At 38.2% G+C, this 17,926-nt stretch overlaps 2 protein-coding genes across 9 annotated transcripts; both read right to left on the bottom strand.

The window, feature by feature from the left end:
• Nucleotides 1–530: 530 nt before the first annotated feature.
• LOC104897087 (prohibitin-3, mitochondrial) lies at nucleotides 531–5,206 on the bottom strand. Its single transcript, XM_010683908.4, has 3 exons — nucleotides 4,540–5,206; nucleotides 3,703–4,070; nucleotides 531–838 (listed from the first exon to the last, which is right to left on the bottom strand). The coding sequence occupies exons 1-2, from the start codon at nucleotides 5,019–5,021 to the stop codon at nucleotides 3,710–3,712; spliced, it is 843 nt and encodes a 280-aa protein (XP_010682210.1). The 5' UTR covers nucleotides 5,022–5,206; the 3' UTR covers nucleotides 531–838; nucleotides 3,703–3,709.
• A 3,444-nt stretch (nucleotides 5,207–8,650) lies between these two features.
• On the bottom strand, nucleotides 8,651–17,213 carry LOC104897086 (pre-mRNA splicing factor SR-like 1). 8 transcript variants are annotated; one of them, XM_048647408.2, is made up of 7 exons: nucleotides 16,931–17,212; nucleotides 16,258–16,640; nucleotides 15,538–15,618; nucleotides 11,519–11,583; nucleotides 11,356–11,437; nucleotides 11,094–11,165; nucleotides 8,651–9,652 (listed from the first exon to the last, which is right to left on the bottom strand). In XM_048647408.2, the coding sequence occupies exons 2-7, from the start codon at nucleotides 16,546–16,548 to the stop codon at nucleotides 8,795–8,797; spliced, it is 1,449 nt and encodes a 482-aa protein (XP_048503365.1). In that variant the 5' UTR covers nucleotides 16,549–16,640; nucleotides 16,931–17,212; the 3' UTR covers nucleotides 8,651–8,794. The 8 variants fall into 8 exon arrangements, 6 of the variants coding, with proteins under 6 accessions (XP_048503365.1, XP_048503367.1, XP_048503366.1 ...); XM_048647410.2 differs by having other exon boundaries at nucleotides 11,374–11,437; XM_048647409.2 differs by having other exon boundaries at nucleotides 11,356–11,428.
• Between the last annotated feature and the right edge of the window lie 713 nt (nucleotides 17,214–17,926).

Raw genomic sequence — 17,926 nt, 5'->3', positions numbered from 1 at the left:
TTAAAGAAAATGTAACATCTATAAAAGAACGGAGGAAGTAAGTTCTAACAATATACTCCCCATGGTAATACTAATACCTCATTTAGGCATGTCCAGGATAAATAAGATGAAGTAAATAGTCGGCAAATATTTTTGAGATAAAGTGTTAACACCCCATGGTAATACCTCATTAGTTGTTCATCTCTTTTCGAAATATTTAAATCCTTGTAACAATTATTTTTCTTCAAGATATATTCAATTTGATATGTATATTTTTAAGTATCAGCTCTCCTAATATGACTTTTCAATACATACTACAGCTTTGATCATCAAAGACACGTACTAGAGACCAACATTTCAAGCAACTAATAAGCCCTTGTTCTTTTGTACTTTACACAACCAAACTGAACTAAAACCACAAAAGGAATTATCTTAACTAAACTAAAAGGGAATTAAATTGTTTGAACTAAACTGAATTTCCATTAATTAAGTCCAAAAGAACAAGGCCTAAAACAGAGAAATATTACTTACAATTTGGCAAATACCAAACGCATGCGAACGAAATCATATTACTCGCATTTGGCAAACACCAAAAGAATGCTTCTCCCACCACAAGAAAAAGTGTTTAAACAGAGAGCATCCAAGTTCCCGAGTTACATATGGTTATTGTAACAAAAGCTTAAACTATCAACAGCTCAAACAATATTTCATTCACTATGAAGATTGAAGACCTTTCATAGTCTGATTCCCAGTGTCCAAAATGTTTTACGTCCAGTAACAGATATCTAAGTATTCCACCAGCTAACAACTAACATGGATACTACTTTGCGAAGTTGACAATGTCCTCAAACCCCCAAGCCTGGCATAATAAACAAGAAAAAGATATGGTGAGTTTCACGATTTTGAGTTACTACAATGACAAATTCATGCCAGCCACATACATAGTGATTAATCAAAACCACATTATCAATAATCCTAGGGGACCACAGAAGTAGCATATACATATCAATGACATGTTTTACAGCACAATTATGCAGGTAAAGCCAAGTCAGCCAACATCCAGCAAATAGCACACAGATAAAGGGCAACAATGGAACATGCGGGCACGCAGACATACTATCAAGCAAGTGGCAGTGTGACACGCCTCCCCCTTGTCCTATTACACAGGGGTGAGGGCCAGTCAACAAATACACCATATAACGGCAACAATCAAACATGTGACCTAAGCAGGATCATTCACTAGCTGATGATAGGTAGGCAGTACAAGATGGGTTCAAGGCAAAGCCTAGAATACACACAAATAAGCATGGCTGTAATAATCCTTCTCAAGAGTCGAGACTACAACACCAAATGCATATATAAAATACTCCCCTAGTTCTGCAGTCCAGAGATGTTTTCCACACTTCTATTTGAAAGTTTGACCAGCTCCCCTTTCCATCACATCAACCTTTTTCTCTTTCCATAGTCCATCTGAAATTTTCTTGCTCATTTCTATCTATCACAAGTTATAGCTTGTAATTCTAACATTCATCAACTATTTTTTTTCTGACTTTTGTGCCCAACCCAAAGTGAACAAAAATTTAAGGGATGGAGTACTACCAACTTGGCATCAAGTAGTTTTCAATGCCTTTAATACAAAATATCATACTAAAAAAGATTGTCAATAAAAACGGAAAAAGATAATTTTGTGGCCCTTCTCGGTAAATGGGATATGGACGACATGAACAAAATTAGACCTACGCAAGAATCAGCTTCTAAAATGTTATATGGAAGGAAAATCATTCAAAGACTCAATACGCACAATAACTTCTATGAGGAATAGGAACACAGCTTACCATATCCAATCTACACTATATAAAGCATTCCTCGATATAAAATGAGACTAGGTTGGTCCAAAGACTATCAACTACTCAGCAAACATACCAATTCAAACCTCCTGATTGTCCATTTCTTTTAAACCAACACCCCCCATCCCCCCGAACTCCCATAATAAAGGATCTTTCCCAGTGTTTATGAAGTCACCACATAAGCTTAATAAAGCCAAAAATCCCAAGTAGTCCCTAGCATATGCTAGAAAGTAAATACAAAAAACAGAACAATTTTCTAGAGTATCATGAATGTAATGATCAGAAACATAGTTGACACTGTTTTTTTCTAAGCTACCCTTGATGCACTCTCAACAATCGAACACATGTAATCTGTACATGAGTGATAATACTCATATTTTTATGGAGCGCATCATCTTTGCAAACCTTTTACAAGCATGGGATGCTCTTTTGTTTTTCCCTCCTGGTAGCTTGTAGACTATTTTCAAAGTGGTGAAGCACATGCAGAAAATAACTCTATCAGTTTGCACAATAGATGCAGTACCAGCATATACAAGGTATTAATGTCAAAGCCTGTGGAGAATAGAAGTCTCAGACATATCAGTATTTACTACTGTAGCATTTATTTTACTGCTAGTATTGATGTTAGCTTCACTCACCTGTGGCGTTCCGTTTCCTTTCAATTCTTCCCACAGAGCCTTAATCCTATAAAAAAGAAGTCGGTTGCATGAGTTCAGATATTATCTCTGATGGTATCAACATGGATCCTCTGCCTCCATTCTCTTCTATCAAATACTATATGCTCCCGCAAACTGATTTCTTCATATCGTTTTTAATGCCCTCCATCCAAGTCATCTTTAACCTCTCCCGACTTCTTAAAGAATCTCCAGTATTGCAACCGTCCACTACACCAACTTGTGCACTCTCTTGACAACGTCTCACATGCCCAAACCACCATAACCAATTCTCTCAACTTATCCTCAATGTCCACTACTCCAAATCTTCTCCAATTGGGAAATTTATTGTTTATTAAAGGATGACAGCAAACCGTTTCTAATTGTTCCTATCCTTCCTCACTTATTATCTAAACCACAAATATGGCCTCTTCCTCTCTCCTTCCTCCAAATCCTTCTGTCACCAACATTTAGCCTCTCACAAAATATTTCTCCTTCCTCCGCTTTCCCTTCCCAAAACCATATCAAAACAGATGGTAAATGCACCGGATTTTCTTCTCAGGTTCTTTTCCACTTTACCATCTTAATTAACAAGGAGTTCAGCACAAGTCCTACATACTATGACTTTAGTCGCATCCACAACATTCAAGGACATAACAGCATGCTGCAGGACACATGACCTACATAGATGAAGGATCTTACTTCCTAGATACTGATGTGCACATAGCAATAAACTTTAAGTAGAAAACAATCCTACTCCAGAAACTAGTAACAATACTTGGCAACAGAAACTCATTATTTATCAATAGCAACTATTGAGTTTAAGCCTCGGTCACAAAAGGTAGAAAAGATTAAAAAAAATCCTACACATACATGCAAACATAGACCATAACCCCTGTTACATGTATGGGCAATTTCTCTGCCATCTGTAACTGTTTTTGTGCATTCTGGTCCTGCATCAAACTATGGAAGAAATTCCACATGAAAGAAAAAGCATGCTCTAAATAACTTAGAAAAGCATGCGATAAGATGAAACAGAATCATAAATCAATACCGTTCAAAAAACCAGTATCAACATACATATATATTATATCCAAAAGGAAGGTCCACATAGCAAGCCTTTGGAGAGAAAAACCAGAAGAGAACATGCAGAATAGCAACTCAAAAGAATGGCCAAGTTCAGATATCAATCACAGCCTAATATTCATCCACAGACAATTCACCTTGTTCTTAACGTCCACCAAGCTGGTTCATTGCCATAAGCAATTGATTTCCTTTGGGAAGATAGATCACATTAGCACTCCTTGCCATTGTTGCAGCATTCTCCTTCATAGCTTCAATCTTCCTTAACTCAATGAGGCCCATTCCTGCAGCTGCAGTAGCCTCTGAAATCAATTTGGCAGACTCACTTTCTCCCTCAGCCCTTATGATTGCTGCACGCCTCTCTTGATCAGCTTTCATAACCACATATTTAGACCTTTCAGCCTCCTGCTGTGCCACTTGCTTCTGCTCGACTGCCCTTGAGAATTCTGTACCATATGAGAGGTGAGTAATTGCTACATCATCCAAGATGATATTGAAATCCTTTGCCCTGCAAACAATAGCAAAATACAATTAGATTCACCCCAGTGATGAGAAAATTTCATAACCTCGAGTTACTTCCCCAAAAAGGTAGTCTATTTCAATTCAATGGTAGAGATATTTTAAGCACACACATACTGGCAGCAATCATCTTCATCTCTATCCAGAATCACACACTAAAATTATTCCTCAAACATATTTTATACCAATTCCTGAACTGTCTACAAATCATATTCATCTTGAAACCTCAATTGTTCCAACCACCAATTGTTTTTGCAAATCCACAACAAGAAATCTAATTCAAAGAACAGAAATATGAACTGAATGATTCTAAAGCAAGTAACATGGATCAGCAATTGACTTGAAATCGGAACCTCGAAAACCCCAAAAAGAAAATCAAACAAATCATACAATGCTACACCACAACAGCTAAAATATGCATAAATAACGCGAGAAACAAAATTAAGTAATCATAATACCTCTTAATCAAGCTGTCTCGGACAAGAGCAGAAACCCTAGGACGTTCAGTAAGAAGCTGATCAGCATTAAATTGAGCAACAACAGACTTCAAAACCTCATTACCAATGGAAGGAAGAACCTTATCATCATATTCCAAACCAAGGTGCTGAAAAATGTAAGGAAGACGGCGTTCATCGGGGCGAGATAAAACCCTAAGAGTGAGATTAACCATCTGAAGATCCTTAGTACCAGAAATCGAGGAGAATTGGTGTGGTCGAGTGCGAATGTCGAAGACAAAGGGTTTCTGAAGCCATGGAACAAGGAAATGAGTACCTTCGCCGACAGTTTCCTCGAGAACTCCGCGAAAACGATCGAATAGAACGGCTTTTTCGCCACCGTCGACGGTGTAGAGAGCGGAGTTGAGGACGGTCCCACCGAGGCCGACGGCGAATGCTGCACGAGCAATGTTGGTGAGGAAAGAGACAGCTTGCTGGCTTCCCATGGCGGAGAATTGAGGAGAGAGAAAGTGGGAGTAGAAATTTGTAGGGTTTAAGCCTTAAGGGTGTGAAAAAGGGGGAAAAGTTGAGGTTAAACCCTAAGAAATGGGGATTGTGTGAGTTGGCTTGAGGAAGGGGAAAGAAAGTAAATATTGGATGAGATTGTTAGGTTTTTGGGCTGGGCTTTTACTGGTTGTTGTCTCATTTCTTTCGTGTGAAGGTGTGTGTCGCTCTTTTAAGGGGCTTTTTTTTTAAATTTGTTTTTGACAACAAGTTTAAGGGACTTTCTTTATTATTATTCCCAATGTATTTTCTATTTTCGTGTATTTTCTTATCACCATTACATAATTTTTAACCCTCTACTTTTAGTGATTCATCTTATCTAATGATTTTGTTGACTTCAAAACATTCAAAAAGTTTTGCCAAAATCAGGTGAACAGTTAATTTGTAAATTTATTAAAGTATAATTGCTAGCTTTAGTTTTAGTTTAATTGTGAAAGTTGATCAAATAAATGGTTAAGATCATAGATTAAATGTGACATAAAAGATACAAGTAAAATAGAAATGACTAATAATGATATGATATATAAAGAGCTGACAAATGATAATAAAATAGAAAGAAATGATACAAGTTGCTGAAAAATAACATAAAAATGAGTAAAAATGACATACAAATGAGTAATAATGATATAATATGTAAAGAGTTGATAAATGATAATGAAATAGGGGGATGACATGATATAAGTTTGCTGAAAAATTATGTAAGACACACCAATAATGGCATAAAAGAGTTTTATAATGACATGAAACTTTGTTACACAATAAGTTATCGTGCAATATCTTTAACCCAAGACGCATTCTTGCCTCATTAATTAAAGTTGGAATTGTATTTTCTTTTCTTATTCTTTGAGAGACATATAAGCCACATAACTTAACTCTCTTTGTTTTCCAACCTTAAGACAAATTACCGTGATATCTTAATATCTTTTTCAGATTTCTTTTTCTCCCAGGGAACCAAGTTGTTGCCTTCCACCGTTGCTTCGAGATGATTCTTCAAGCTTTCTTCGAATTGCCTATTTCCTCCTTTGTTTAGTCCACCGCAATCCTCACCTAGTTCACCTCCACAACAGCCGTCGCTGATACTACTTTGCACATCCCGTGTCACACGAGTCTCACTTGCAAGGCCGCCAGATCCACCAGTACAATTATCACCATTTAGTCCACCTCTTGGGTTCTCTGCCATACCCCTTTTTGGTTCGTCCTTCCTGGTCTAAATCTGAGTTCCTTTTCCCCCCCAATTTTGGCACGTGGATTCACCACCATTGAGCTACTTGACTTCTTCTGCAACAACCACGTGAGCTTTCTTGTCCCAAGTCTCTGTAACCTTCTTCTGATGTACTTCACAACAAATTTGCTTGCATGATTGTCGGAGACACCTTTTCTGTCCCACTTTCTTGGTTCTCCAACAACTAGCTCTTAGATCCCCCTGGTAAAGTACCAAAATATCTAAAGGAGCCACCAAAATACACAACAGAATCCAATTTTGCCGTTGCCTCCACTTCTGGAAATTTCTCACAAGTTCAAGAAAACTCCTAGAAACTCTTATGTTCCTCCACCACTTCTCTCATCTCCTTTAGAATTGTTTGCACTGCATGTGAAGACTCTAACGTCGAAGGAAACCGCCACATCACCAGCTCCTTGAGTTCGCTCTATTGAAAAAACGAATTTTGCTGGTATTCCTTTTTGAACCACCGTTGCGCGTCACCGACAAGTGCCACTATGACAACCTATAGTTTCGCCTCCTCATTGATTGAAAAATGGAAAAAAAAATCCTCCGAATCGAGATATAATAATTTAGAGTTCTTGTAGTAAAATCAAAAAGTTGTAGCTCTCGCCAGATTCTCCTTTCTTCTTCAAGATCTGAAATACCTCGATCTTTTTTTCGTGTGAGGTGCAAGAACTCCTCTCTGACCTACATTTCCATTTGTTGCATATCACTTTCTCTGGCGAACTACATTCTAGAAATTTTCTTTCAGAAAAGTTTTAAAACAAGCTTAAGCCCTCGGATTGTATTACTCTGATACCAGTTGCAATGAGATGAATATTTGGGCAGTAAAATAAAAGAAGAAGATTATGATTTTGATTGCTATAAATGAAAATTACGGAAAATAAAGATATATTATCAAGTTTTCGAGCAACTTGACTTATTCCCAAGCTAAACACCAAAATACCCTCAAAAAATTTCTTCGTACCTTTTCCTCTCACTGAACTCCTCTGTTTATAGCATTAACTCACTTGCTCTCTATCTCCAAGATAGACTAATTATTTGTACTTACAATATTACCCCCTCCTATACCAATGCATACAACAAACTTAGGGAACATGACTTTTGGTCCCTCTTAGCAAGATTTAGGAACATGACTATGTGTTCCTAATAAAAGCATTGAAACTTAACTCCTTGCCCTTAATAAATTGTGAAGTCTATAGCGTAATATAAACTTCAAAATCCTATATCCGTAAGATGTTTATCTTCTCCAAATGTCTAACGTATCCTCTATTCGTACTCATTAAACCGAAATGGGTCATGTCTAGGCCGAATAGTGTAAAACCCCAACCTCGAATTCATTAAACTGGATCTAGACCCCCGAGTATTGGATTGGCCCCAACAAGGTATGCTAGGCGACACACGTGCTACAATGGTCGGGACAAACGTTCGCAAACCCGCGAGAGTGAGCTAACCCCAAAAACCCGTCCTCAATTCGGATTGCAGGCTGCAACTCGCCTTCATGAAGCCGTAATCGCTAGTAATCGTCGGTCATCCATAAGGCGGTGAATTCGTTCTTGGGCCTTGTACACACCGCCCATCACACTATGGGAGCTGGCCATACCCGAAGTCGTGACATGAACCGCAAGGAGGGGGATGCCGAAGGCAGGATAGTGACTGAAGTGAAATCGTAACAAGGTAACCGTACTGAAAGATGCGGCAGGATCACATCCTTTTCATGGAGAGCTAATGCTTGTTAGGTATTTTGGTTTGACACTGCTTCACACCCAAAAAGAAGCGAACGACGTCTGAGTTAAACTTGGAGGTAGAAGTCTTCTTTTATTTCTCAACAGTAAAATAAGACCAAGCTCATGGGCTTATTATGACCCCAGTGTCATCCCTAGTGTATGGCTTAGCCTCACAAGGGTGCCTCATATTATCTAACAATTGTTTTCCTTCTCTATTTAAATCGCACCATGTCGACACTATCGTCACCCATCATCTTTCTTTAAGAATGAAAACAATTTGAGGGATAAAATGCAAAACTAAAACTCTTGCATGTGTATAAACAATAAAAAATTCTCTGAAAAGCTGATGGGGCAGCCAGCAGGGTCTCTTCAAGTCCTAGGGGATAAATAGCCATAGGTATTGGTTTAAACATCATAATTTTGCCAACAAAATGGAAGTTCATCATTCCAAAACCATATCTCATACTTGAAACTCAGCTAACCAATGCATGTTGACAATCAAACCAGAAGAATTATCAACCATGTTATTTGATCCCGGGAATTCTTATCAATGAAAATGCATTGTGATATGTGCTTATAGTATTATTTAGTGACGGGACAAACACGTAGCTTAACCATCACCTTAAAAATAAACCTTTGAAACATAAAGTAATGAAATCTTGAACCAACATCTAATATACAACAGAAAATTGCATCACAATTGTCTGAACAAAGAAAGATCTGTCCGTTTATCAGGTCCTAGTGGTCCAAGAGAGGCAATTCTCTATCACTTCCACCTAGCACCCCCTAATCTAATAACCTCTTCGGTACTGCTATCCTTGGTATACCCTTTGTCCTCACTAGCATCACCTTTTTTGACACCCAAGTCACCATATAGATCTTTGAGCTTGGCAAGGTTGCTTGATGCCGATGCTCTATCGTTTTCTTTGCTTTTATCTCTTTGAGAGCTCGAATAATGATCAAAGTGTTCACTACGAACAGGAGATGGAGATCTCCGACTTTTGCTCGTACTCCTACTCCGGCTTCTGCTCCTACTTCTACTTCGCTGAGAACGGTGCTCACTATATCTTCCATTGTCTCTATCCCTTCTGCTTCCTACCCTTTCGGAATACCTGCCTCTATCGTAATCATGCCTGCGGTCCCTCTCTCGCCCATAATCTCTCTCTCTGTCACGGCTCCTTTCTCTGTCCCTATCTCGGTCCCGGATATCTCTGTCCCGGTAACGATCACGGTCCCGATCTCGATCCTGATCACGATTTCTCATTTTGTCCCCATCCCTGTCAGGGTACTCTCTCTCAGACAAATCACGGCTCTGACTGCGATGCCTGCTAGGGGACCTCCGAGAGTCCTCGCTACCACCTCGATCATAGGGAGGTGGGGGTAGAGCACGGCGAACTGGAGAGGAGTCTCTTGTTGATGCCCGATGAGGTGCACGCTGTCCAAAAGAAACAGAAAGAGCAGCCTTTACAGAAGGAGGGCGACGTGCAGTATCTTCTGATCCGACCCGGCTGTTCTCTCCTATTGATCCTGAAGACTTCGTGGGGAGCTTCATCTGTTCAAGGTGACAGACAATCTGCCGCACTACAGGTACAGGTACACGAGGGAAGAGGGTGTCAAAGTAGTACTGCAATAACAAGTAGAAAGTGGCTTAGTTCTATAGTCAAGGTCAAAAACAGAAATCAGTTGACTTCGAAAAGAAAACAGAAATCAGCTACATAGTTCGAAAAAACACTAAGCTAGAGCACATAGACATGCCACTTTTATGTGTCACCCCCGCTTTTCAAATAAAACCGTCTTTAATATCCCCTTTCATCTGCTATTTAATCACATGGATTAAGTAGCTAAGGCCATTGAAATTCAAATAATAACCCCTAGTATTAGAGAGAAAAATGTGCAAACTGATCACACAGTCAGCAGAATCTTGCCTATTTACCATCATCATCATCATCATCACCGAGGAGAAAAAGAACACACAAGTATCTGTCCCTCTGGTCCAACTCATTCACCAAAATCACACAGGCTACCAACGAGATCTATTGTCCACCAAATTTGGCCATCAATTTCAGCCAACAACCAGATATTGGGACCAAGTACAGAATCCCCTTAAACTGAGCCACAAGTAACAGGTCGTTAATCTTACCAACAACCAGATATTGGGACCATCCGCCTCTTTTAGAAGTACAAACAAGTTTGCATCACACACCTTCCAAAAAGAAATTTACAATCTTCCCACCTGTCTTCTGAGTCTTGGCCATCTCGGCCATCTCATTTGTTTATAGAATCAAGTTCAGCAATTAACCACATGTGCACATCCCCCTCCATCATATTCCTGTCTGAATCTATGAGGCTCTTACTGATGTCCTCTTACAGTTTTCCGATTTTTTAATTTCTCTAATTAATGTTTTTGTAGCCCAAGAGAGAATAGCTCAACCTTGGCGCTATCACATTCTTTTTAGATTATTCTCAGAAAGTCAAAGTACTGTTCTGTTTTAACTATATTCAGCAATTTCTTTCAACCATTCATATCAGCATCTTCAGTCTTAGAAAATCTTTTATAACTTGGTTTACGAGGACACTACCATCAGAAGTAATCCCCACATAGGAATTTTTTTCGAAGAAATAGAAATTCAATTCACTTAGATTCAACAGTACAACTGCAAGGGGAATATAAATTACAGTAGACTTTTATTAGACAACATAACAGTAAATGTCATTACATCTCTTAATGGAACAGCTTCTGAGAACATCTCTTTTATTAGACAAAATAACAGTAAAAGTAGGTTTTGGTAAATTTCTCTGAAAATGACAGGGTCATAGGTAAAAGAAACTGCAGAAATACATAAACAGGTATTAAAAAACATCACCCCAAGCTTGTAGCTGATAACACAGGTTCTGATGAAATATTCCAAATACTGCTTTCCTAACTTAAACATTGAATGCAACTAACAAGAGACACATAAGCACAAAGCTAAGAAAAGGACACTCAGTCAGCGCACAGCAAGGAGACATCCATCCTGTTTTTAAACAATAATACCAACATACAAAAGATACTCAAGTCCAATTACCTGTCCAAGAAGTAAGTCTCGCACGTAGACACCCATAGTTGTCATCCTACCATTAGATCCAGGCGAAAATTCCTGCAAAAGAACGTACTGAATTCAAAGCCTAATTAAACAAAACGAGGGAGTAGGGAAAGACAAAGACAGCAGAATGTGACCAGGAATAATGAGATCTCTCTGATCTCGACTCCTCTTGTATTATGTAACCAAGAAGCACACACAGTATATGTAAACAATCACACAGGGTGAAAGGCGAGGGTGTTAATACTTGAGCACATGATAAAACCTTATGATTCTTGGGATGAATGCACCCAACCACTTCATTGTTGATGAAACTGCAACTGTCACATCTTTGAAGCAAAATCAGTAACAAAGAAAAGGTTGCAATTCACCTTCAAGAAAAAGGTTGTGAAGTTGATAGAAAAATTTACCTAATATAAAAGACAAACCCATTTTCTGATAGTTTGTCAAATGTCGCACATGGACAACTTGGTAACTGTCATGACCAACAGCATGCATAACTCATGACCAACAGCATATAATAATCACAGTAAAACTCCCTTTTATAATTCACATCCACTCATCGACGATAAAGACTCCAAAATGGAACTAAATAACAGTCGCCACCTGATGTGACAGCTACTATGTAAAAAAATCAGCTTCTTGTTTCACAAGTGACTACCAAAAATAATATCTTGAACTCAAAATAACATCAAGCACAAGCACTATATTACAAGTTTACAACATTGATCATTAGATAATACTGCCTCTATTCCATATTATGCATTTGCTCTATAGACTTCTGTGCGACATTTAAGGCGAAACTTTGATCCTTCTCTATTATAAAATTACATATTGGTAACCTCTGGAATCTGGAGTGCCATTAGGAACTTCTACAAAACACAGAGGGCATACATGTCACTTTTGCAATGCCATTAGAGACATTTTCAGGGAATCTAGAAAGAGTTAACACCCCATAGTTGATGCTCAGAGAACCAATGAGCCAAAGCTTGATCACCAAGTCACATTATATACAGCCAAAGCTGAAAACCAAAAAGTCAAAGCTCAAAAGTCCGCGCCTAGGATGAGGTTCATAGCGATCCTGTAGAACTGAAGCTAAAGAGCCTCATAGAACAAGAGTTCAGCAAAACCACAGAGCTTAAGTTAAAAGACTGAAAAACTAAAAAAATCTAACAGACCTATTTCCTAGCCTTCAAACACACCAGATATACAAAGTCCAAACACCTGAAAATTTGACACTACACCGCCAAACATAGAAATATACACCGCTGTAACATCTTCTAACACCCTTATTGGCAATAAGCCCCAAATTTCAACACCTTTGTCAGAGAAAATGGCATTTGAGGAAGCCCTTGACACATTCCAGTCAGATGTGTGCACCTTAATACACCATAAACCAATATTAAGTGGCCAACAACGGCACACTTAAGGAGGGAGAGCAAAGGACATGAATAACCAAACCCATACAAGACAAAAGAATCCAACATAACCTCATAATACTAAAGAAAGAAGTACCCTCCGAAGCCAAAACAAAGAAAACCAACACCTCACATCTAGACAAACCATAACCGATATAAATTTAATGACCAAACCAAACAAAATGAACTAAGGAAAAATCTTAGTCAACCAACTAATATATCTCACTTGAACTTGCAAACACATCCCGTTAATTAGCTAAGACATGGTAAGCAAATCCCGAATATATGAGGGAACACAATAATAAATAGGTGAGTGAAATTGGGCAGGAAAGTCATTGTAGAGAGGCAATCATATGGAAGACATGATAGCCTGGTCATTTGCATGGTTGAGTCATTAATTGAGACAGCACGATTCTGTAAACATTCTATTTCAAAAGTTCAAACAATTGAGATCTCTATGGGAACTGTGGACCTCAACCAACTAGATTCTCTCACAATATAAAGAATTGAAGTTGAAACTCTATGTGGGAATGGTGAATGGAAGATAATGATAATTAATAAAAACACCCCTCCTCCCCACCCCACGATTAAAATTCTCATCAGGAAAAAAAGATTCCCAAAAATAGCATTGTAACCTGTAATGTTGCTCCACATCTGTTGTCAAGTGTTAAATAAACAAGTTTCCATTCAAAATACAGGTATGCACCAAACAGATCATCCTTAGCCTTAGATTCTTTTTACCTAAAGTAGGCGTCATGGAAATACTGACAAGGGGTAGACCAGTAGAGTGGAGGGACCACTTTACTCTTTATTAGCCTTGCTTCCTAGAATTTGTTGGAGGCACTAAATGATCTTTGGCAGAGTTATTTGTATCTATGTTGCTCAGACACGGATACGGGTGTCGTGTCCAAGTAGGGATCGGAGGATCCGACACTCTAGTCCCAAAATTTGAGGGATACGGCGATACGGTCAAAAGAGTGTCTTGACCAATTTTCTAGACACGGGTATCTGAAAAGTGTCGGAAAAAAATTGGATACTTGAGATGTTTTTCAAAAAATACATTTATTTTGAAATTGAAAATTAAAATAAATAATAAAGAGTAACAAGTTTTTTAGTACGAGATAGCATAAAAAAAATACTTTAGTTATATAAACTTGTGTTCAATTAGCGTATCTCTAATATAATGTTACTTATGCCAGTAAAAAAAAAATATAATGTTACTTATGAGTTATGACAGCTTTTTGTTTTTAAGGCCTAACTATACCTAGCCCACTTTAATGCTTTCTTTAAAACCCTAGTTGGTAAAACTTTAAGAAAAAATAAAAAAGAAAAAATAAATAAAGAAAAGGGGGAGGGGCACACCCACGTAAACTGACTGGATTAAATGAAAAAAAAGAGAGGAAGACAGAGAAAGAAAATGTCGGGGGCTAGGGAAAGAAAGAGAAACTGCCGACCGCCGCCGACCGCCGCCGACTGCCGTTGCCGGAGATCTGACAACACCATCTGGCTCGGAATTCTTGCTAGAACCAAAGCCCCATGGTAATTTGTCCTAGTATATGCATTTTCCTCTTCAATTTCCAGATCTAGGTTTTCGAATCAACCCTAGATCTGTGATTTTTCATCTTCTTTTCTTTCCTCCTCTCTCTCTCGGTTCCTCTAGTGTCGACCCTTGAAGAGAATATTCGACACTTACTCCGACACGGGACTCGACACCTTTTCCAGGCGTGTCGCGCGTCGTGTCGTGTCGAGTCAATACGCGATACTCCGGCCTGGAGAGGGTGTCGGAGTAACATAGATTTGTATAAAGGAGGTAAGCAAGTGGGCAGTATAAACATGAGAAGAGATGTTAGAAGAAGATTTGTTGTAAAATAAGTGATTTTCGTTTTCTTTTGCTATGAGTATCCACAGGTCCAAAATAATCATGTTAAGTTTGATGATTGCATAGCATTAATATAGTAATCATCTATCACTTACTCAACTAGGAGCTTGCCATTTTCTTCTTTCCATTTCAATTATAAAATTCATGAAAAATGGGTATCCAATTTGACCTTGAAGTTAGATTGTAAGTTCACTGCCTAAGATGTAAAGGCTTAGATGATCTTGGAGGAATTAAGGAAGTCATGATAGAGACAAAATGTGACTTCACTGAGTTGGTATTCTAAAATCCCCAGATTGTTTGTTAGTCCATCCTTCAAGGTTGGAAGTTGCCCCGACGGCTAGATCCTGGAAGGACAAAGGTACTTCTCTCTTCTAATGATTGAGCAAATAGGAGTATACGAAGGGTCAACCACTTCTGTAGTATCAATTGGAAAATCAACAGCGACCCATAGGTGGTAGAAACTAAGAGCATTGATGCTAAGGCAATTTAGGCCGCAAATCTAGTCCATTGTATGAACAATTGCTCATCCTCACACAGGTGGGGTGGCCCAGAAACATGGAGACATCGATTTCCTCAATGGGATGAAAGAGGATGTCAAGGATGAGATTAGTTTACTTTGGGTGACTGGCCATGGACCTATTTTGAAAAACTATGGGAAGTATATATATGGGATAATGTTAAAAGAGGATTCATAGAGAAGTTGTGTCTTTTTCATTCTCTTTGATTACGAGTGTCCAAAGGTCTTGGACTATAATGTTAAGTTGGTGATTTCATAGCATCAACGCTACAATCATGTATCGGTTAGTTAATCCTCTCCGCTTGCAATTTTTTTTCTTCCCCTCTAAAATCCATTCTAGTATAACAACTAACCTAGAAGCAGGAGGTCAACATTGACTGTCAAAGCAACTTCACATACTCAAGAGAAGTTATTGTAGCAAATACAGTGACTATAGAAATAATTTCCATAAGGGACTAGACAGGAAATGTACATCTTCCTCAGCTGCTCAGTCAAGTGCATGAAGTCAAAGATGACTCAAAACCACGGTCATTCAAAATATAGAGCCAAGAGAAACAAGGAAACAACGTGATGAAGGGGGGAATTGAATCAATCAGAAAGCTGCAGATACAATACCTCATCATCTGTAATATATGGTTCAAACCAGCTCCACAATTGTTTTGGATCTCCAGCATACCTAAGGTATAGGAATCCAATCTGCAAGAAAATAACTTGATCATTAATCACTGCATACCAAAAAAAATCATCGTCAGGGCAGGTGCAACATACTATAATCAGAAACTAACAGCTGGGGGTAAAGTTTATTCGAAGACATGGAACACTAAAGCATAGAAACAAAAGAATGATAATACCAACATCCCTTGAATTAGTCCAGAGTCCAGTAACCCCCTTCAAAAATCACTACAGATGTAGAAGTAACTAAGGCATAATAATATATTCTGTTTGCTAGGACTATCTGAATCTTGAACTTCCGGGTACTAGCTTTCCTAGATTTCTACCAACCAGGAAAACTATCGAAGAAAATAAATTTAGGTGATAAACTATAGCTTTCCTTAGTAACTGATTCTCCTTTCTCATGCTTAAATATATAAGCAAAGGAAGCGAACTCCGGCTCCCTACTTTTTATTAATTAAATTTTTGAGGTTTCGAGTAAACTCTTTGCACACTGAGATAATATCATAATCTCGCATAATATAGAATCTAAGTGTCCTGCTGCATGGTCAAAAAACTAATTATCCATATATTGAAACAACACCACCACAGAAAGATTCCCAAAAAAAACAAGCATAGCAATTTGAAGAGTTGAGCAAATGCATCATTAAGAAGAATACTAACAGCTCTTATGTAAGGAGAATCAGGATGCTTTAATAGGCCATGCATTTGCTTGGCAGTGAGCTTCATAGTAAAAAACTTGTACAAAAGGCAAAAGGCCGTCGAAGGTCCCCGACAGTTTCCAGTCATCCATGGTTCCACATGATCAACTTGATTGTATATCTCATCAACTACTTCATGGTATGTCTTCAAACGAAGAAGGTCTCTAAAATAATCCGATGAAAGAATGTTCATACACAAGACCTTCTCCAATAGAGAATCTATTGGCTTCCCTGATGTTTGTAAATCCCCCATGGATCAAGTTATATGCCTTTTTTCAACAAAAATTACCACGGCGAAAGATTTACCCCAAAGTAAACAGCGAAACTTCTAGCAAGTTCCCATGCCTGCAACAAGTGAATCATTAGAAAAGAAAGTAATTCCTCAAGCATATAGATAAGCTAAAACAAAAGAAAGAAAGTCATAGTTGGGGTGTTCATATGCCGGTTCGATGCAATTTTGGCGAAACCCAAAACAAACTAAACCCATACAGGAAAAAACATTGCCGCAATCTTGAACAGCAGCAAATAATTATAAACCACCAGAATCAAATCGTGCGATTCAACCACAACAGTTAGTGTAAGCTAAAAAGTTTATATCTTAAAACTTACAATAGTAAAATTAGACCTAAACAAACCTTTTAATTTCTTGAATTCGTCGGAAATGGTTTCCTCTAACTCTTTATCTGCGAAAAGTAACTCAAATTGATGCTGGAAATACGAAATTCGAAATTGAACCTTTTAGATAGAAAACTGATGTGGATGAATATGAACTGTAGACTGAGACGGTAGACTGTAGAGAGAGACGGAATTTTCCCTGATAATCGAGGGTTAGCGCAAATTCGACGGATTCGAGAGTTAGGGTTACAAACACCTCTTCTCTAGCCCTTTCCTCTTTTGTTGGGGTCTTGGGGATAGAGAAATTAAGTTTTCTAGAAAAAATTATTTAGTACTTTTTGAAAGAGAAATTATATTAATTAAAAGTCAAACGATCGATATCGATAATAGGTATTAAGGAAAAATAAGATATAATTAAATCAGGTTAAATTAATTTTATAGAAACTATAATGAACCAGATCGAGCAATACATTGCATCTCCTTGCATTTACTTAATCAAGTAGCTATTGATGATGAAGTATATCATTCTGACATAGTTTGGGAAATAGCATTCTGGATCGAGCCATGTTGACCGCATGCGAGTTTCCAATACCTTCATGTTGATAGTCTTGAACTTCAACCAATAAGAACAATTTCTTATACCTAAATATAAACAAACTAGATTCACAACTCCCACAGGGAGAAGGGGATCTCCACAACAGAGACTAATCCCCATAACAGGGCGCGAAAAACTCCTAATTTATTCAACAAAATAAGAAAATAAACTAAAAACTTAAAATAACAAAGGAAAAGGGCTTACCACAGATGAAATCATCCATGGCAGCCCCTAACCGATGAACGAAGGAAAAGGGCTTACCACAGATGAATTCATCCATGGCAGCACCTAACCGATGAACAAAGGAAAAGGGCTTACCACAAATGAAATCATCCATGGCAGCCCCTAACCGATGAACAAAGGGTAGGGGAGAAGAGGGGCACGACTAGAAAGGAAACTAGCTAGGTTTAGGAAGAGGGGA

The sequence above is a fragment of the Beta vulgaris genome, chromosome 6 (assembly GCF_026745355.1).
Source record: "Beta vulgaris subsp. vulgaris cultivar EL10 chromosome 6, EL10.2, whole genome shotgun sequence".
In the NCBI taxonomy this organism is placed as follows: Eukaryota; Viridiplantae; Streptophyta; class Magnoliopsida; order Caryophyllales; family Amaranthaceae; genus Beta; species Beta vulgaris.
Note: the sequence above shows the minus strand (reverse complement) of the source record. Positions and strands in the feature narration are given on the sequence as shown.

What these genes read in the sequence shown, in the direction of transcription:
- LOC104897086 (XM_048647408.2), bottom strand. Translation starts at nt 16,548, where the DNA reads ATGGGGGATTTACAAACATCAGGGAAGCCAATAGATTCTCTATTGGAG. An exon ending in ATTCTCCTTACATAAGAGCT is followed by an intron (nt 15,619 to 16,257) that starts GTTAGTATTCTT and finishes ATTTTCTTGCAG; the next exon opens with ATTGGATTCCTATACCTTAG. An exon ending in AGGTTTTATCATGTGCTCAA is followed by an intron (nt 11,166 to 11,355) that starts GTATTAACACCC and finishes GTTCTTTTGCAG; the next exon opens with GAATTTTCGCCTGGATCTAA.
- LOC104897087 (XM_010683908.4), bottom strand. Translation starts at nt 5,021, where the DNA reads ATGGGAAGCCAGCAAGCTGTCTCTTTCCTCACCAACATTGCTCGTGCA. An exon ending in CGAGACAGCTTGATTAAGAG is followed by an intron (nt 4,071 to 4,539) that starts GTATTATGATTA and finishes TATTGTTTGCAG; the next exon opens with GGCAAAGGATTTCAATATCA.